Source organism: Anas platyrhynchos, chromosome 4 (assembly GCF_047663525.1).
Source record: "Anas platyrhynchos isolate ZD024472 breed Pekin duck chromosome 4, IASCAAS_PekinDuck_T2T, whole genome shotgun sequence".
Classification (NCBI taxonomy): domain Eukaryota; kingdom Metazoa; phylum Chordata; class Aves; order Anseriformes; family Anatidae; genus Anas; species Anas platyrhynchos.
This window is the reverse complement of record NC_092590.1, coordinates 3559171-3578353: the sequence shown is the minus strand read 5'-3', so window position 1 is coordinate 3578353 and position 19183 is coordinate 3559171. Positions and strand designations below refer to the sequence as shown.

The 19183-nt window shown below is 38.5% G+C and overlaps 1 protein-coding gene across 7 annotated transcripts in view; it reads left to right on the top strand.

The window, feature by feature from the left end:
- Positions 1-19183, top strand: part of WDFY3 (WD repeat and FYVE domain containing 3) — a 185898-nt gene that overhangs the window by 120626 nt on the left and 46089 nt on the right. For 4 of the 7 annotated variants that reach the window (XM_038178692.2, XM_038178690.2, XM_038178687.2 and 1 more), the window contains 12 exons: positions 2780-2940; positions 3515-3626; positions 4050-4240; positions 5670-5822; positions 8488-8561; positions 8667-8828; positions 10167-10261; positions 12274-12394; positions 12550-12767; positions 14822-15057; positions 16245-16379; positions 18152-18343. In XM_038178692.2, coding sequence (XP_038034620.2) covers positions 2780-2940; positions 3515-3626; positions 4050-4240; positions 5670-5822; positions 8488-8561; positions 8667-8828; positions 10167-10261; positions 12274-12394; positions 12550-12767; positions 14822-15057; positions 16245-16379; positions 18152-18343 — 1850 coding nt within the window. The remainder of the gene's footprint in view (positions 1-2779; positions 2941-3514; positions 3627-4049; positions 4241-5669; positions 5823-8487; positions 8562-8666; positions 8829-10166; positions 10262-12273; positions 12395-12549; positions 12768-14821; positions 15058-16244; positions 16380-18151; positions 18344-19183) is intronic. The other 3 variants (XM_038178691.2, XM_038178688.2, XM_038178689.2) reach the window with 2 other exon arrangements.

Sequence of the window (19183 nt, the reverse complement as noted above, 5' to 3'; positions counted from 1 at the left end):
CCTGAATCAGAAAGTGTGGGAATGGCATTAAGTTGTGTGCAGATTTGTGTTTGCACTGGCTTTTTTGACAGATAGTCAAACCTACCAAGTAAGTCTGGGTTTACTTACCAGCTAGTCGTTTACTATTTCTCCCAGAATGCACATTGGATCTGTGCAAGTTTTAATTAGCAAACCACATCACTAAGCTCTACATCTAAACGTCTTTTAAAGACCTCCAGGGATGGTGACTGAACTACTTCCCTAGGCAGCCCATCCCAATGCCTAACAACCCTCTCGGTAAAGAAGTTCTTCCTAATACCCAACCTAAATCTTCTGTAGCACAACTTTAGCCCATTCCCTCTTGTTCCTATCACTGGGCACGTGGGAGAACACACGAAAGGAGCCTCCTTTAAGGTACCTGTAGAAAGCAATAAGGTCACCCCTGAGCCTCCTCTTCACCAGGCTGAACAAGCCCAGCTCTCTCAGCCGCTCCTCGTAGGACTTGTTCTCCAGACCCCTCACCAGCTTCGTTGCCCTTCTCTGGGCTCGCTCAAACACCTCCATGTCCTTCTTGTAGCGAGGGGCCCAAAACTGAACACAGTACTTGAGGTGCAGCCTCACCAGAGCTGAGTACAGGTGGACAATTGCTTTCCTAGAGCTGCTGGCCATACTGTTTCTGATACAAGCCAGGATGCTGTTCGCCTTCCTGGCCACCTGAGCACACTGCTGGCTCATATATTCAGCTGACTATCAACCATCACTCCCAGGTCCTTCTCTGCCAGGCAGCTTTCCAACCACTCATCTCCCAGCCTGTAGCTCTGCTTGGGGTTGTTGTGCCCCAGGTGCAGGACCCGGCACTTGGCCTTGTTATTGAACTTCATACAGCTGACCTCAGCCCGTTGGTCCAGCCTATCCAGATCCTCCTGCAGAGCCTTCCTACCCTCGAGCAGATTGACACATGCACCTAACTTGGTGTCATCTGCAAACTTACTGAGGGTGCACTCGATCCCCTCACCCAGATCATCGATAAAGATATTAAAGAGGACTGGCCCCAGTACTGAGCCCTGGGGAACGCCACTAGTGACTGGCCTCCAACTTGATTTGACTCCATTCACCACGACTCTTTGGGCCTGGCTATCCAGCCAGTTTATAAGCCAACGAAGCGTACGGCAGTCCAAGCCACAAGCAGCCAGTTTCTTGAGGAGAATGTTGTGCGAAACGGTGTCAAAAGCCTTACTGAAGTCAAGGTAGACCACATCCACAGCCTTTCTTATGTCCACTTAGCGCGTCACTTTGTCATAGAAGGAGATCAGGTTCATCAAACAGGACCTGCCTTTCATAAACCCATGCTGACTGGGCCTGATTGCCTGGTTGCCCTGAAAGTGCTGCGTGATGACACTCAAGAGAATCTGCTCCATGAGCTTCCCTGGCACTGACGTCAAACTGACAGGCCTATAGTTTCCTGTGTATACCCTCTGGCCCTTCTTGTAGATGGGCATCACGTTTGCTAGCCGCCAGTCAACTGGGACCTCCCCCAATAGCCAGGAGTGTTGATAAATGATGGAGAGTGGCTTGGCCAACTCTTCCCCCAGTTCTCGCAGTACTCTCAGGTGGATCCCGTACGGCCCCATCGACGTGTATACATTCAAGTGCTGTAGCAGGTCGCCAACCATTTCCTCGTGGATTGAGAGCCACATTCTGCTCCCTGTCCACTTTCCAAGGAAATAAAACTAAGAAGTTAAAAATCCAATACTCTTCAGGCCTTGTAAAGAGCCCTCAAAGAGCAGTTAGTTCAGAGTAGATTACGTCATTTGTTTGCTGAAATGCGGCAGTGTTCTCAGGGGATCCCTGTGAACCGAACATTTTATTAGGATTTCATTTTTTAGGAAACTGAGACATCTGAAATTCACTCAAGTGAGACTTAACAGAGATGTGATAGGTACTGAACAAATTGTGTAGACCCCCATTTTTGTCACTTATTTCGGTGTTAGATGAGGAAACTTCACGCTTTTTCAATTTTATTAATATATTTCACTGGTGTTGGAGACACCTTTTGACTTGGAATTATGATGTAGAAGCAAGCAAATCTCTTTGTGAATCTTTCTGGTGCTATGTCATATGCACTAAGTATTGTACACCACCATCGCTTGTAGTATTTGCAGTGCCTCACAAGAAGCCTTCGGTCTGGGAGCAGCAGATTTAAAAAGAAAAAAAAAGATAGTGTTATACCTCTCTGCAATGCCTGATCTTTTTGATCTTTATTCACTCTTGTATCTCTTGTACCATTTTCTATATGCAGTTTGCTTAGCAAATCATTGTATAAAGCCTGTTGTCACATGCACAGATGCAATTGGACCAAATAATATCATGTTTATTGAGTAGTCCCTTTCACTTCATCCTGAAGAATGGCAAAGTAAACAGCCCTTAGGCTGGACACTAATCTAGAATAGGAGTAATGTTGCCAAAAATTCAGATGAGGAAGAGTTGTGTCTTTTACTTCTTGGCCAAGCCACAAGCTGCCAGTTGCCATTATGTGTTAGTATAGAAGAACTTACTAAAAGGAGAAGGGTTTTTTTATGTTGTCTTTTAACTTTAATAGTAGACTTGTATGCCATCAGCAGACTTGAACGCCATCATGTTAGTTTTGCCTGTGGTGAACAAATACACAAAAGCAGTATCAAATCTCAGATGTCTATAAAAGCTCTCTTCTGTGCATGTTCTGAAATGTAACTTCCAAATTTTACTGTTAAAACTGAAAATAAGTTCATTTTTTTAAACGAGTTTTTATTCTGTCTTTAAGGCAAAGATTCCAAATGTGAGGGAAACAACCCATCTCCAGTATCTTTAGTACCTGAAGAGAAGGTCTCTTTTGGTCTCTATGCTCTCTCGGTTTCTTCATTTACAGTTGCAAAAATAAGGAAAGTTTACAACAAGTTGGATAGCAAAGCCATTGCTAAACAGGTACGTTGGAAAATGAGTTGGTTGGTGTATGACTTTTCAAGTCAGTTTACTCATAGAAACTAGGAAAAGTGATGTACTTGTCAGAGTTGCCTACAATGACTTAAATCTTTAAAAAGAAGTGGGGGGGGGGGAGTGGTGAGATTGTAGATGTATTCTTCTTCAAATTACTAGTAGTGATGTAGCTTGCCTTCTTTTGGAGGTGTTACGTCTTTTTAACGTAGATAGCAGGTACTAAGATGATATAGTTGAACAATACTTACTGAACTACAGTTGCAGATGAACAAAACTGATAGCTTAGTCTTCCGACTGTGATTCAGTTTTGGAAATCTCTGTGTTGGTTTATATTTTTCGTTTAAGTAAGGAACCATCTGGATTTTTTTTTTAATTAGATTAATCATCCTTAAACTTTGGAGAGTCCGGATTTCACTGTAGAGAATGTACTAATGACTACAGCATTGTTTAATTCTATTTTGTGTTATTCACTCTATCACAGGAGGAAAATAGGTTGAGTTCAGGCTCATACAGGAAAAAAATCTTCCCTTCATCCTCCTTTTTTTTTTCTTATTCCTTAAAGCTGGCAATTTCTTCTCATGAAAATGCCACACCTGTGAAGCTGGTACATAACTCAGCAGGGCACTTGAACGGACCTGCACGCTCCATTGGTGCAGCTTTGATAGGATATTTGGGTGAGTTGAGTATTTGAGAATTATTAGGTTTAAACATCATTAAGTACTTGTCAGTAAGAACTTAGTACCAGAAGATGAATCATGTAAATGATCAATGTGATTCTTCTGGTACATTGTTAAATTGATTTTACATTTTTATACTTTATTGACATACCGTTCATCTTTTTTCTTTTTACTGATACGGGATGCTTGTTTCTGTTTATGTAAGTACTGTTGTGGAAATGCACTTAATTGATTTTAGTTCATAAATTATTTTCCAATGTAAAATTTCCATCACCTCTCCTTCTGAGGTGTCATGATACAGTGATATTGTTTTAATAAATTAAGCGGGGTAGACTGCAAAGTATTTGCTTGAACTCCCAATTAATTTATACCAGAATAATACTTGATTTTAATTAATATATTTCCACTGCCTGTGCTCAGGAGTAAGAACATTTGTCCCCAAGCCTGTTGCCACTATACTGCAGTACATTGGTGGAGCTGCTGCTATTTTAGGACTTGTAGCCATGGCTTCAGATGTAGAAGGATTGTATGCAGCTGTGAAGGCATTAGTCTGCGTGGTAAAAAGCAATCCACTAGCCAGCAAAGAAATGGAAAGAATCAGAGGTTATCAGGTATGTAAGAAATGTCTTTAAACAGACCAGGCTAATTGAATTTCATTGTCTGTGCTCTCAAGTCCCATTGGAATGTGTCATGGTAACCTGAGTTTCTGCTCTTAAGTTTGCTGAGGTCTCGGCTCAGAACATAGATGAGTTATTTAGGATAGCGTTCAAGGAACAGGGTGGAAAGTTTTTCTAGGTAGCTGTGTCTATTGAGCTGCTCTGCTGAATCTGACTCTTCATTAATAGCAAGGAAGAGCACAACTTAATGGTACTACCCTGTTAATGTGAGCCTGCAGCTCCAAGCCTCTGGAGCTTCTGTCTCAGTGGTCTACCAGCAAGAGAGAAGGATTTGGACACATCAAGGAAACCAAACAAGCAGACTCCTAGAATTGTTATTCTGAGGAGATTGCACAGACTTCATAATTAGTGGTGGTGTTCACTTGCCAACTTAACACCTGTTAAATCTCCATTAGGGTGAAGAAAGTACAATCAGTTATGCAAAAGAGTTATTCAACTGACTTGAAAAAGGTGTTCTCATGACCAATGAACTTTGTTTCTCATGAGGATGACTTTATTGAAAGTGAAAATTTGTCGTGTGGTTTAGGCAGCATATTTACAAACTTTGTAATGCTAATAGCTACATATAGTTATGTTGAAACCTAATATTATGTTTAGCCTGTTGTGGACCGTGACTTTGAACAAAAAAATCTAGACAGTGTTTCTTGCATGGTAAATGATCTGTGGATCATCACACAACTTAAATTCTGCTTCTATTGGCCTCACAAAATAGCACAGTTTGGGGAAGAGTCATGGAAAATTGTATGTTTTTTACTTGTTGTTTTGAAGTGGATGGTGAAGTTGAGAAGAGCAAGCCAGCATTTAGCTCATGCCCTTGGCTTTGACAAGTAGCAAGGATCTGAGTTTTGTTCTGTTTTGTTTTTCTAGTGTGTCACTTAATGGGACAGAAAGTTGGGGTTATTCAGATCTATCTAGTGATGGATACTTTTCTTCAGTGACAGAGTACCTCTCATTTGTATTTATGGTGCTCCAGAGGTGCAGACTGGTCTATTGAAGACTGCTGTATCCGCATGTGTCTTGCTTTCCAGGAACACACATGTGAGCCCGTATCACATGCTGCCTTAAGCTGTGGGTAACTACCAGAGAGCTGAGAGGTGCATGTGCCTAACTATCAGGGCCTAGATACCATCTGCAGTTTAGAATAGAAACTTTATCATGACCTGGAGGGGATCCTGGGTACACTCTTGTTCTAATCAACTGTAATGCCATTTTCAAGCTTTTTTACCAAAAATTTCAAGCATCAGAGGTAATTTATGGGCCTTCTCAAAAGAGATGCAGCCATTCCACCCATGCTTCATTATGCGTAGATTACGTGCTTGCATTTTCATAGGGTAATAGTTTTTTATCTGTTTATTTGTTCAAGTTGCTGGCGATGCTGTTAAAGAAGAAACGATCCCTTCTGAACAGTCACATACTTCATCTCACCTTTTCCTTGGTGGGAACTGTTGACAGTGGGCATGAGACCTCTATTATTCCAAATTCTATTGCCTTCCAGGATCTGCTCTGTGATTTTGAGGTATGTGAAGCTACGCAGAGAAGTCCTCATGATACTGGCTAATGAGTACTTGAGTAAACTGACAACATGCCTTAAATACTGAGCAACAGCAGATGAGGTTGTTATCCTGCAAACTTACTATTCTGTATATTGTACAGAACAGAAGCTCAGCAGCAAGATTATTTGTAATTTTTCTTGCTGAAATGGCTTGAGTCATTCTAAAAGCCATTAATGTGTACCAAGCATGTTCATGTTTTTTGTTGTTCTAGATGTTTTTTGTTTTCTATTCCACAGTAATTTCCTTTAATGGTGTGTTCTACTGCAGTAGATACATTAAGGTGTGAAAGATGCACTGAAAGTAACAGTAGGAGGTAGATTTTTCAAAATAGCACATGGGAATCACTTCATCATGTGTCTCCTGCAATGTTAATAATAAGGTAGTTAAAAATCTGCTTGCGCAGCCTGTTGAAATATTGAAGTGTTCTTGTTTTAAACTGGGGAAAGTAGACAAGTTCAGAATGAAATGCTAGTGTAAAAGAGGCTGATTGACAGTGTTAAACAATGCAGAGAACTCACCATTTGATGTTTGTCCCTTTTTTATTGTCTGTATCTGACACAGACTGAGTGAAACTGTTGTGATTCTCATACACTTCAAATAAATAAAAGATACAACTACAAGATATTAATGACACGTGTCCATTTTTCACAAATGGCTCTAAAACGCAGGATTATTTATTTTACTGTTTTTATATATGCATTTAAGTATGTAAAAGCACTCCTGGAGTCTTTAAAGTGTCCTCCCTCTGAAAAAATGCCTGCCACCTAATATAGCCTTCATATTAACAAAATCATATGGCCTTGTTAACTTTGAGAGTTTAGAAAACTTGAACACAACTGAAAAAACTATCGCCAAGATTGGTAATACACTATAATTACAGCATAAAAATCAGGTAATGAAAACTGCTCAAGTTTCTTCTTTTTTTGATAAAGAACATTGAAACTAGAAATAAGTTAATGCTGTTTAAACAATAATTCTTCAGTATTAAAAAACAACAACTATTCTTAAACAAATCTTTTAAATAACAACGGTTTCTTTGTGCTTGCTATTAATGAGCAGAAGTAAATGTACATCTAATAGAAGTTCTTACATGTACCTGATGTAGTATTTGTGGTAGAGGTGTTAAGTTGGATGAACAGTTTAGGAGAGAGAACACACACACACACACGTTAAGGCAAGTAATATGTCTGTGATTCATTAGGAAGATTTTTTTGAGAAGCCTCAGGAAGTCACACTTTCTGACTTGTGTTTTTATAATTCCCATTTTTCAATTTTATGTATTTAGAAAGCAGTGAACCAAACATTTCATTAAAATTGGATAAATTAGGTGTTCTTAATCCTGTGCTAAGCATGGTAAAGGAAAGATTGTTTTGATCATTTTAGATAATATTTAAAGAACAGCAAAAGCAAGGAAACTTTCATTTCAGACTATCTTACACACCTGAACACAAATATTAATAATACTTTCTTGAATAGCAAGCCAATTTTATGATTTTAAATTATAACTTGGAGTTTCCTGACTTGATGTATTTTATTACTACTTTTGAATAATAGTTTGGGGTGCTGTTTTTTTCTTTGTGTGTGTGTGTTGTTTGTTTTTTTTGCTAGTAGATCTAAATTGTTGAAAATGCTGTGCAGAAGTTTCTGGGTAAAGATTAAAATGGATGAAACAAAACACCACACAAAAAAAAAATCAGGGAATGCCTTGAGTTCAGTGATGGCAGAAGACAGTCAATTTCACGAAGAGAATCTTTGCTTCAGCCAAATCATCATATTGGTCCCATTCAGCATTTCACATCAGCGCTGTAAATCTCTAATAATTCCTTTGGAGCCAGTGGCATTGTACCACCTCTTTAAAGAAGAATTCCAGAAAGTGATAAACATTTTTGTCTATAACTCTAACATTCTACTGTAATAAATTTATGGAGACTATCAATGGGTACCAATGTGTGTTTCTTTAGTCTTTGCTAGTATGTTTAACAGACAAGTGAATTTGAAGAAGGAACAATTGAGAGGCTTGCAATCAGGCCAGGTAAATAGTAACATAGGCAACAAGTTTTACTCTATTCAAGCTTTTCATAACTTTCACTGTATGAATCACAGAATCACAGAATTTCTAGGTTGGAAGAGACCTCAAGATCATCGAGTCCAACCTCAGACCTAACTCTAACAGTCCCCACTAAACCATATCCCTAAGCTCTACATCTAAACGTCTTTTAAAGACTTCCAGGGATGGTGACTCCACCACCTCCCTGGGCAGCCTGTTCCAATGACTAACAACCCTTTCGGTAAAGAAGTTCTTCCTAACATCCAACCTAAAACTCCCCTGGCACAACTTAAGCCCATTCCCCCTCGTCCTGTCACCAGGCACGTGGGAGAACAGGCCAACCCCCACCTCGCTACAGCCTCCTTTAAGGTTATCTGTAGAGAGCGATAAGGTCACCCCTGAGCCTCCTTTTCTCCAGGCTGAACAAGCCCAGCTCCTTCAGCCGCTCCTCGTAGGACTTGTTCTCCAGGCCCCTCACCAGCTTTGTCGCCCTTCTCTGGACATTTGAAGCTCAAATGTCACCTCTGAATCTTGAACTGGATTTGTGTGCCAAACTTAATGTTGTTTATTCTTTATTTCAGGTCTGGCTTCATGCACCCTATGAGCTTCATCTGTCATTATTTGAGCACTTCATCGAACTTCTCACAGAGTCCAGGTATAAGTTGATGCCGGTGTACTGGTGAGACTTCCAGGATTAGGTAATATTTAAAGGGAGCTCTAGTTTTAAACTGACACCTCCTTCCTTCCTTCCTTCCTTCAGTGAAGCAGCGAAGAATGCTAAGTTAATGAGGGAATTCCAACTTATCCCAAGACTGCTCTTGACTCTTCGAGATACGTCTCTGTCCCAGCCTACTATTGCTGCAATTAGTAATGTGCTGAGCTTTTTGCTTCAAGGCTTCCCCAGCAGCTACGACTTGCTCAGGTAGCCCACACCTATGTTAATTCTGGCTTATGCGTTCTTATTATGTTGCTGACCTTGGTTAAAAGTACTTAGCGACAATACTATTGTGGAGTAACTAATGTCAAATGTTTATATACTGAATATTTTCTTTTAAGTGACTGAGTGCATAGGTATAATAGTTTTGGTAATGCCTTGATTTCTCTATTAAATTCAGTTTATATCTCAACTAATACAACTGAATGATTAAACTGGCGTAATGTTTTTCAGGCAGGTAGCATTGATGCTATCCATTGTTGGTGTGACATACTGAACGCTTTTAAATACTGATTTTATTTCAGGTGGAATATGAGAATACTTCAGTTAAAATGCAGTTTTGATCACTCTCTCACTAAAGGCTAATTCAAAGATGTTTTTTCTAAATTATGACTACAGAAAAATATTTGTCAGTTATAGTACTATTAATTATGACTGAAAATTACATTAATAGTTGCAACTCATACACACAGGAGTATTTGAAGTCCTTTTAAACAAGTTAAACTCATTGATAACTTAATTTTTTCATCTCCTGTTTGATTATAATGGAAATGAATAAAATATTGCCAGGCTTAGATACTCCTTGTGTATGAATGGGTCATAATTTCAGGTTCTTATGTTAAGTACAATTAAAGGTTTTTGAAAGCATCAGAGAGTAATTCAAGAATAAACAGTGTAGATGTCGTGCTTAAACTCCGATGGAATAGATTCTACAATATAAATCTGAGTGTTCTGACATAACTTCTTTTGCTTCCTGGAAATAAAAATGAAACATATTTTACAACTTGAGATAAGTTACCATAACTAAGGACTTGTTGAGGATTTTTCCAGAACAAAGAGGAATGTATTCAGTCTCCTTTCTTTTCATGGTATATCATCATCTTGTTCTTGAAAACCGTGACTTTGTTATATCACCTGAAGCTGTAGACGTGAATGTTATACCAGATGAATGATTTTTTGGGATGTAATACTTGTTTGGCTGTAAAAGTTGAAGAACAATGTTTTGTTCTGTTCTTTAACTCGTGGTGTTCATTTTACTAGGACTTGGAGGTATCTCCACATTTGCTTTCTTGAATTTCAGAGTTGTCAAGTCCTGTAACTACAGACTTGTCTGCCAAGACTCTATTAATTACTGTACATTACTTCAGTTTTGGGCGAGTAACTTTAGACTGAGGCTATTTTTATCAGCTTTTAGGTGTTGGAAGGTTGATGCTTTTGGATAATGCCCTTTCACTAGTGTTGTGATTTTACATTAGATGGAAATTATTGATAGATCTGAGTTCATCTGTCATATCAATGCATGATGTTATTTCTGTGTGTGTCAAGGTTTGGACAGTTCATCTCTTCCACTTTACCTACGTTTGCAGTCTGTGAGAAGTTTGTAGTCATGGAAATAAACAATGAAGAAAAGCTTGACAGCGGTAAGTCATTGCATGCCTTAGAAGCAGTAGAAGAGAAATAGTTTATGATCTCTTCTGTACTTAAATACTTAAAATGTACAACAGTATCATTAACAGTAATGCATTTTAGTTATAATATGGCTGCCAGGTTAACTGTGGAACTTGAGATTTGTGTATTGCATGCAAAGCGGTGCAAAGCCCATGCACTCTTATTTTGTTTTCCTTCACTTAATACCGAATGTTGTCCTTCTGCTTCACCCACTTGTTCTTTCCTATCAGTTGTGCATCTCTGTTTTGTTATGGGGAGGGAAAAAAAGAAAAGAGAATGGTTTGATAGGTGCATCTGGTAGGTGTGCCCTCCACATGTGGAGAAATGGGAAAAATAATTCATGCAGTGTAATGTGTTTTTTTCCTCCTTAAATATATACATATATATATGTGTGTATGTATATATATCCGTACTTCAAGAGTATTTCTATTTATTTTTTGAGAACATTTATAACCTTTTTCTTTAAGGGAAAGAAGCTTTTACAGTTGTGGATTTGATTAGTCTCCCCTAGTCCAAATGATTTAACTCAGCAGTGGATTTGAACCAAATAACTCCAGTGGGTGCTCTAAGATGCTAAGTTTCTGCATCTCTTGCAATGCAGGTAGGCAGGGACCAGAGAGAGGAACAGGGTTTCTGTTGCACAGTTAGCTTGATTCATGTTGTTTCCTGAAGAACAAGGTTAGGTGATCTGCACATTTATCATTCACATGTCTCTCTTCTTTCGGAACACTTTCTCTCATTGCATTCTCAGAGATGATGAAATTCCAACAACGTTTTCAGTAAAAAACAATGTCTTGAGTATAGGAGAGAGATCCAAATTCATGTTCCCTCTACAGGCTGGCCATATTATTTTTTTTTCTAAGCTAAGCAGAGCTTGTGCTGCTTTTTGTCTACCAGGAACACTAGAGAACCATGGGGAGAAAGGCACGCTGTGTCAGGAGTGCTAAGGGAAGCTTGAGGCAAAGGACAGTAGATTTATAGGTTATTAGTCTTGATCAGTTATGCTGTATTGCTGCCTTTGGAGATGCTTTGTTTTCTTGTCTGTGCCTTAGGCACTGATCTCTGGCCCAGTATGTGTCTATTTATCTGTCTTCCTTTTTTTCGTGTCTCCGCTTGAGTAGTAATTTTTTTTTTTAACATTGTGGAAAACCTGCTTCTCCTTACATAAAGTAAGGTACTAATAGAGAGATTTAATGAATAGCAGTGAAGTTAACCTTGAGCTGTGTGTATTAGCACATTTTGGAAGAAGTGTGTTTGACTGATAAGGGGTTTCGGGTTCTGACTCGATTGAAAAGGAAATTAATTGTTCTTCCATTTCTTACATTTTGTATAAGCCAGAAAATGTTAGCTTTATTTTATTTTATTATTTTATTTTATTTTATTTTATTTTATTTTATTTTATTTTATTTTATTTTATTTTATTTTATTTTATTTTATTTTATTTTATTTTATTTTATTTTATTTTATTTTATTTTATTTTATTTTATTTTATTTTATTTTATTTTATTTTATTTTATTTTATTTTATTTTATTTTATTTTTTAATTTTATCCCAGATTGCATAATGTTTAGCCAACTGTTTGGAGTTTTTATGAATCCCCTTTTTTTCCACACCCTTTCCTTTGTCAGTTTTTATGCATCTGCCTGCCAGGAACCAACTGGCTTAGCTAATGTGGACCGCCTCAGTTTAGATAACTGTCTGTGCTATCCTTCTGCCCATCTTTCAAATCGACCAAATGCTGTGTGACAACGATAATGGGGCACCAAACATTCCTCGGCAGTGTGCGCCAGGTCAAGCATATCAAGGCTGTCCACAATAGAACATGGCTTTTTCTTGACCTGAGTAGGAACAGATCGAGTTTACTTGTGTATGGAATTTTTGAATAGCATTTAAATGGTTGGAGTTCTAAAAAAAATTTTTGCTTAATTCTTTTTTTTTTAATTCACATTAATTTTGCTTAACTTTTTTTGTACTTGATGTCTAGGAACAGAAGATGATTTTGGAGGACTTGTTTCAGCTAACCTTATTCTCCTGCGGAACAGGCTTTTAGATATACTCCTGAAACTTCTATATACATCTAAAGAGAAGACAACTGTTAATTTACAGTAAGTACAAAAAACTTTAGATCTAGAAAGGATATTATGTTTTTAATTTCAAAGGAGAGAATTATATGGTCCACACTCTATTCACTAGTTAAATTGTGTAATTTCATAGGAACTGTTGAAGCATTTACACAGATTTTTTTTTTCCCCTTTATTAGGGCTTGTGAAGAACTGGTCAAGACCCTGGGTTTTGATTGGATTATGATGTTCATGGAAGAACATCTGCATTCCACCACGGTCACAGCTGCCATGCGAATTCTTGTGGTCTTGTTGAGTAATCAGTCCATCCTTATTAAATTTAAGGAAGGTCTCAGTGGTGGAGGCTGGCTTGATCAGACGGATTCAGTCTTGACCAATAAGATTGGTACTGTGCTAGGTACAGTATGAAAATTCTCAGATGGATACATCCTTTCTGTTACTGTTGTCTCTGCTCTGATCAGATGATGTTGCCCTTCATTTTCCTTAGAATTAAGAGTTAGATTTGCTAAGCAAAAGAGAGCAACTGCCCTTCAGCTGACATTGCACAGATATTGTTACAGTTCGGTCTTAGCTTTTTGTCTGCACAAAGCCTGCATAGCTGAACTGCAATTGGTGTCATGTCACCATCAATGTATAGTTAAGTAAGTCCCATGGGCAGGCACATACGACCTAAATGCTAAGGCAGCATAGCATCACACGTGTTGTTGCAAGGTGCTACACTCAAACTAATTAAGAAAAATGTAATTGTTACATTAGTCATAGTATCATGCAGTTTTAAATCTGTGCTGCTTTGTCTAGTGAATTCTGTGCCAATAGATATACCAGTTGGGATTTGTTCTTCCTTGGGAATTTGTGTGTGCAAAGCATCATCTCAGTCCTTCATTTCCTCTGCCTAGCTTGCTCTCGTGATTTCCTGGGCTCATGTTGGCCCCCTTGGCCCTTATTAAAGATTTTCTTTGTGGATTCTTAGAGCATTGTTATTAGATTATTAGACCTTTGTAGGAAGTCAATCTCTTTGCACTGGTTTTCCATAATATATCTCTCAGGGTATTAAGTAATATATCATGATTCTCTGCATCAATAATGAACTACAAAAGTTTCAGCAGAGTTTTTTATGAAACCATATTATGTGTGCAAAGATGTATTGTTAACATACTGTAGCAACTGTTGTTGTTTAGCTACCGATTCAGGTCTTAAATCTTACAAATGCTTCTCAGTTTGCATGCACATGTCTTAAAATTTTAATCCCACTGATACTTTAGGACACTGACTTTTTTGTTTTTTTATTTGAGATTTGTTTCAAATGTCCCATAACATAATTTTCTTCAGTCCACAGAATCTTTCTAAATTAGATGTGCAATCACAGTTGGAGAACGTGTGTAGTCGTCCTTTTTGGTTTTGTATTATAACGTCAATTTAACTGATGCCAGGCTAGACTGTGATGAACAAGATAATTCTAAAACTGTATCTCATCAAATGCCAACGACTTATCTGATTACCTAATCTTCATGCTCTGGTTTTTTTTTTTTTTTATTGCCTTGCAAAACATTGGCTCTGAGACTTCTCCTGAAACCATCTGAGAGCGATTTTTGTTTAAGCTTACTGATAGAGTTAAGTGTGGCTTTGTGGCAAGAATTTAATTCGTATATATTCTTTTAAGTAGTCAGTTTCTGCTGAGAACCATCTCTGTATTAGAGCCTCACAAAAACAGCCTGACCAACCTTACCTCTGGCAACATCAGAAAAAAATATCTGGCGGTCTGCATTGACCCAGAGACTGTTATCTTCCTGCCTCTGTGCTTACTGCAAAATGAGCACGTCTGCACTTTCTATGTGATGTTCAAAGGGGAAACGAAATGACTAAGTACAAAAGGGTCACAAAAGGTGTTTTGTGTTTCTGGCAACACTTAAGATAAAAATAAGAGCATTTGGTGCTTCATACTGGTTGATCAGTAACAAAGCAGCTAAAGCAAGATCCCTGTGAAGCGTGCATGGAAATCATTCAGCAGCCCATTTACTTAAATCAGCTGTGGGATTGCTGGTTGTTAACATAAATGAACTACGCAATTCCAGAGATTAAGGTGTGATTTTCCTCTCAGCTAGTGAAATAACTTTTTTTCAGAAGCTGAGGTATCTTAAAAATCTTGAGTTTCTGGTAGCGGTCAACAAATGAATGAAGTGTGTCTGGAACAGCATTAAGCAGTCTTCGTAGTGCAGGGTTATCTACATGGTGTGGTACTGGAAAGCAATTTTTTCCTGTCGTAGTAATTAAATAATTAGATACCTGAAGTGAATTGCATAGTATATGTGTGATAACCAGTATGCAAGTTTTCCATTGTTACAGTGTTAGATTTATGTGGAGGTACCCTCTTGAGCTCAATACTTGATTTAAGAATGAGCTTCGCAAGCATTTTTCTATTAACATTGTTGTCTCTTTGTCTTTTTATTTCAGGGTTCAATGTTGGCAGGAGCGCTGGAGGCAGATCAACAGTCCGGGAGATTAACCGGGATGCGTGTCATTTCCCGGGCTTTCCTGTCCTGCAGTCCCTTCTCCCTAAGCATACTAATGTACCTGCACTCTACTTCCTCCTCATGGCCCTTTTCCTGCAGCAGCCAGTCACTGAACTGCCTGAAAACCTGCAGGTCAGTGCACCTGTCATCAGCAGCCAGTGTAATCAGGGGTCCCAGGTAGGGATTATCTAGTAAGATGTAAGTGTAATTCTGTCTGTCATCTAAGAAATTATGGATTAACAACCCCAGTCCCCAGCAGCTGACACAGAAGTCAGTACAACTTGTTTTGTGCTGCTCTGTGCAGGAGTGGGAGGACAAGATATGGTGGGAGTACGTGGAAGCCAGCCTGGTATGGCATAGATGAAGCTAGTTTCTTTCTGGTCTGATCTGAAGCCAGGGTGACATGGAAGGGAGCATTTATTTATTTATTAAGAGCAGGGAGTTGCTGTATTAAGGAGTGTTCACAAGGTTACAGAAAAAAACAAGGTACTTATTACAGAAAGGTTTAAGGGAGACATCTTAGTTCTCAGTGGAAAAATAAAAGTGTATTAGCATTCTGTGTAGGTTGATTTTGAACTTGTTTTAATTGTATGTAAATAAATAGTCTTCAACAGAAACCTAGGAAGCCTTAGTGTAGTCTTTTATGGAGAAAAGCCACACTCCAGGTTTACAGTGTACCTGTTTAGAACAGATACTAACAGTGCTAACATCTGTTTTTTGGTGGTAAAGGGAAGGTGAAAACTATAGACCAGAAAGTATTCGTCCTGCTTATTTTCTCAAGAGGAACTAGACAGCACAAGCAACACTGTGCTGTGGGAAAGTAGAGTCATGAAGCTCATCTTCTGCTTATAGCGTTTGAAGTACAGCAATGCTAAATTGAAATCAAATGCAGCTACCTAAAATATATAGCAGTAGGGCTGTTAATGCTAGAGATTGGCAGTTTTTCCTTTTCTTACTTCTAATGGCTTTTTGTTGTTGTTGTTTAATTACTGAAAAATACAGTGTAGTGTATTTGTTTCATTCATGTTTTTCCTGTGGGACACCATGTGGGTTTTATTAGTAGATGTGCCAAAGGCAAGTATTGATGGTGCAGCATTTGTGCTGACAGGTCGCTTCTTGTTTCAGAAGGCTTAAATACCTTGAGAAGGTGAGAGCTGCAGTTAAGTTTGTCCATGGTTGAAAGGAATTTCTTCAGTGCCTCGTGACACATGATCTCTCCATAAAGTTGTAGGGGCTGAATTTTTTCATATCCTCTAACCTTTACTGTTTAGACACTGTCAAATGAATGCGTTATAGATGTAATAAAAAGCAGTATCAAATTGCACTGCAGAAAGTGTTTGTCTTTTCTGTTTCATCCTTTACAGTTTGACTTAGACTCTATTTGGACATTTATATTTGGAGTTCCTGCCTCGTGTGGCACCATTACCTCTTCAGTACATAGTGTTTGCACAGAAGCTGCCTTCTTGTTATTGGGAATGCTGAGGAGCATGCTGAATTCTGTAAGAATAGAATTTTTGTACATATTTGTATATATGGAATTGCTTGGGTCTGCCATGTGGTCACAAGCCAAATTAGAAATGTGAATTTTTTGTTAGTATCATAACCAACCCATCTGGGAGTTACTCGTAATACGTGTGTAAAAAGAAAACATTGTAATGAGGTTATTCTTATCTTATTTTGTTTTTCATTATCTGTGGAAATATTACTGACCATAAAATTAGCAGTGCTTTTCACAAAAAGGCTAAGCTTTACATTTTGCTGCAAATAAAGCAAGACAAGGGATCAGAAGGATAAAAATGCTTGGCAGAGATGACTGAATTACTTCCCTGATTAACATCACAGGGGAATGTTTTAGACTCACTGTCCCATCTGCTCAGAGTAATGCGAGATGCTGATTTTTTTGTGCTTGGGAAGTCCCCTGACTATTAATAGCCACATGCTGGAGGAAATGAACTAACTGCCAGAAAAATGTATGTTCTTTTCATTTTTTAAATCTAGTGTCAATGTAGTCAAATGTAATTTTCTCAGTAGGAAAATTTTGTATTATGTGGGAACTAGAGCACTGATTTGCTGAAAAAGATTTCATGAAACATTTCCCAAGTAGTACCTGTTTAGATGTTACCTGCTTGGTCATCACGTTTGTGAAACCCTCTGGGAAGCATTGACTACTTGCTGCTCATGTATTGGCATATCCAGGTGTGACCAGTACACACATGTAGAAAGCACATCTAATGATGTGCTGGGGGTACACATTGCTGTTGACACTTGTTCTGTCTCCTGCTGGCAACCTGTTCTGTCCTTTTTGGCCCTCCACTTTGCAGATGCTCTTGACCTGCTCAGAGACATGCTGTCTCTTGCCCTGCTGTGTTGCTCTGTACCAGTTGATATATGTTTAGATGTGCTGTTGGGTTTTTGTTTAATACGATTCAGATCATGCTTTGCAACGTATTTTGAGTCATCACCCTAGAACACGTGTTCTTAGCCACATAGATGTGTTCAGTCTCCTCCTTGTGACATGCTTGAATACATGCTTAGGTAGAGGTTACTGTCAAGTGTTGGGCTGCCATGTGTTCCTGCCATGTGTTTATCACGTTTAGTCATGTTTGATTACATTTCTTTATGTGGTAGCAACCTGTTCTGGCCTGTTTCATTACATTTTTCTTGTCACATTTGTCATTCACTTCTGCTTCTTATGATTTCACAACACGGTGACATGTCTGACAGGCTTGGACATGTGTTCTTGAAAAGTGGTTTGCATGGTTTCTGCAAGCTCATGTGTTAAAAACTGTTATATGTATGCTTGGTCACATGTGGTCAGGTGTTTATCATACAGTGATGTGCCCAGACAAGTGTTTTGTCACAGTTAGCAACTCATTTGTCACATGTTGGTTAGATGCACAGGCATATAGTCTGTTCATGTTTGATCAGACATCACTTCAGGTGTCTGAACAGCATGTCTTCAGTCATGTCTTCTAGGCAGCTGTTTGGCCATGTGTTGTGACACATTCTCTGGTATGTTTGACATGTTCTGGTTTTGGACACTGACATGTGACTGAGCAGGCAACCAGACACATTTCTGCTCTCTTTGAACAAGCACTTGACCATGTTTGATCACATTTCGTCCCATCTCTGATGATGTGTTTAACTGCATGTTTGACAATTTGTTTGGCATACTTGATCCTACCAGTCGTCCTCCCATGTCTCTCTTCTGAAATGCGTATCCTTCAATTAACGCCATCTATGTTAACATGCTGTTTGTTTTTCAACCCAGCCTTGGCAGTCTGAGGAAGAAGGCTCTTGGCTTCGAGAATATCCTGTCACATTGATGCAGTTCTTTCGCTATTTGTATCACAATGTGCCGGACCTAGTTTCCTTATGGATGAGCCCAGAGTTCCTGTGTGCATTGGCAGCAACTGTGTTTCCTTTCAACATAAGACCTTACTCTGAGATGGTAGGAAATGCAGTGAGTTGTTTTTTTTTTCCTTTCTTTTCTCTTGGATGCTATTTTTGAAGATACACCAATTAATAGTCATGTGAAGATAAAGCTCTAGTTGCCATGCAGAAAAGGGTGGTCTTAAAGGCTGGGCTGGAAATTTTGTACTTGGGTTTTGAAACTGAGAGGGGTGCATGCTCAACTGTTGTTGCACAATGATACCTGAAACTTCATTTTAGGGGGAATGTACACCATTTCTTTTTTTCTAGTAGGCCATTTTTTTTTCATATACAGGAATCAAATTAGCTCAGATTTACAGAAGGAAAATGACAGAGTCAGCTTGTCTTTCTCCTCTTTATTTTGGAAGATGCGATAAAATTGAAAAATGCTGTCTCCTCCTACTTCTGTTGGGGGCTTATCCAACAAAAATATTCCTATCTGACCTGTAACTGCTGAGTTCAAGCTAGAAGGGTGTGAGTTCATCTTTGATTGCATTGCCGCTTTCAGCAGAACTATTACAGGTTATTAATTTACATATACTTTAAGTGTTATTGAAAAGCGCTGCTATTTCTAGACCATGAAAAGGGAAAGAAATAAACTGTTATTGTTAGCTGGCATCTAAAAGTAATCCATGCACTAAGAGCATGGAAGGACAGATAGCTGACTGGTTAGCAAATGCTATAACTAGGGAAAATAATGATAAAATACTGTAGAAAATATTTATTGGTGAAATACTGTCTTTTCTATTATGAATAGAAACAGATGATCAGTTTTTGCAGATATGTCGAAGAGTCTTATAAGATTATTGATTTTTGCACTTGAAGTAAATGATAGGAGTTCTTGGAGGAAAAAAAAAAAGAAGAAGAAAAG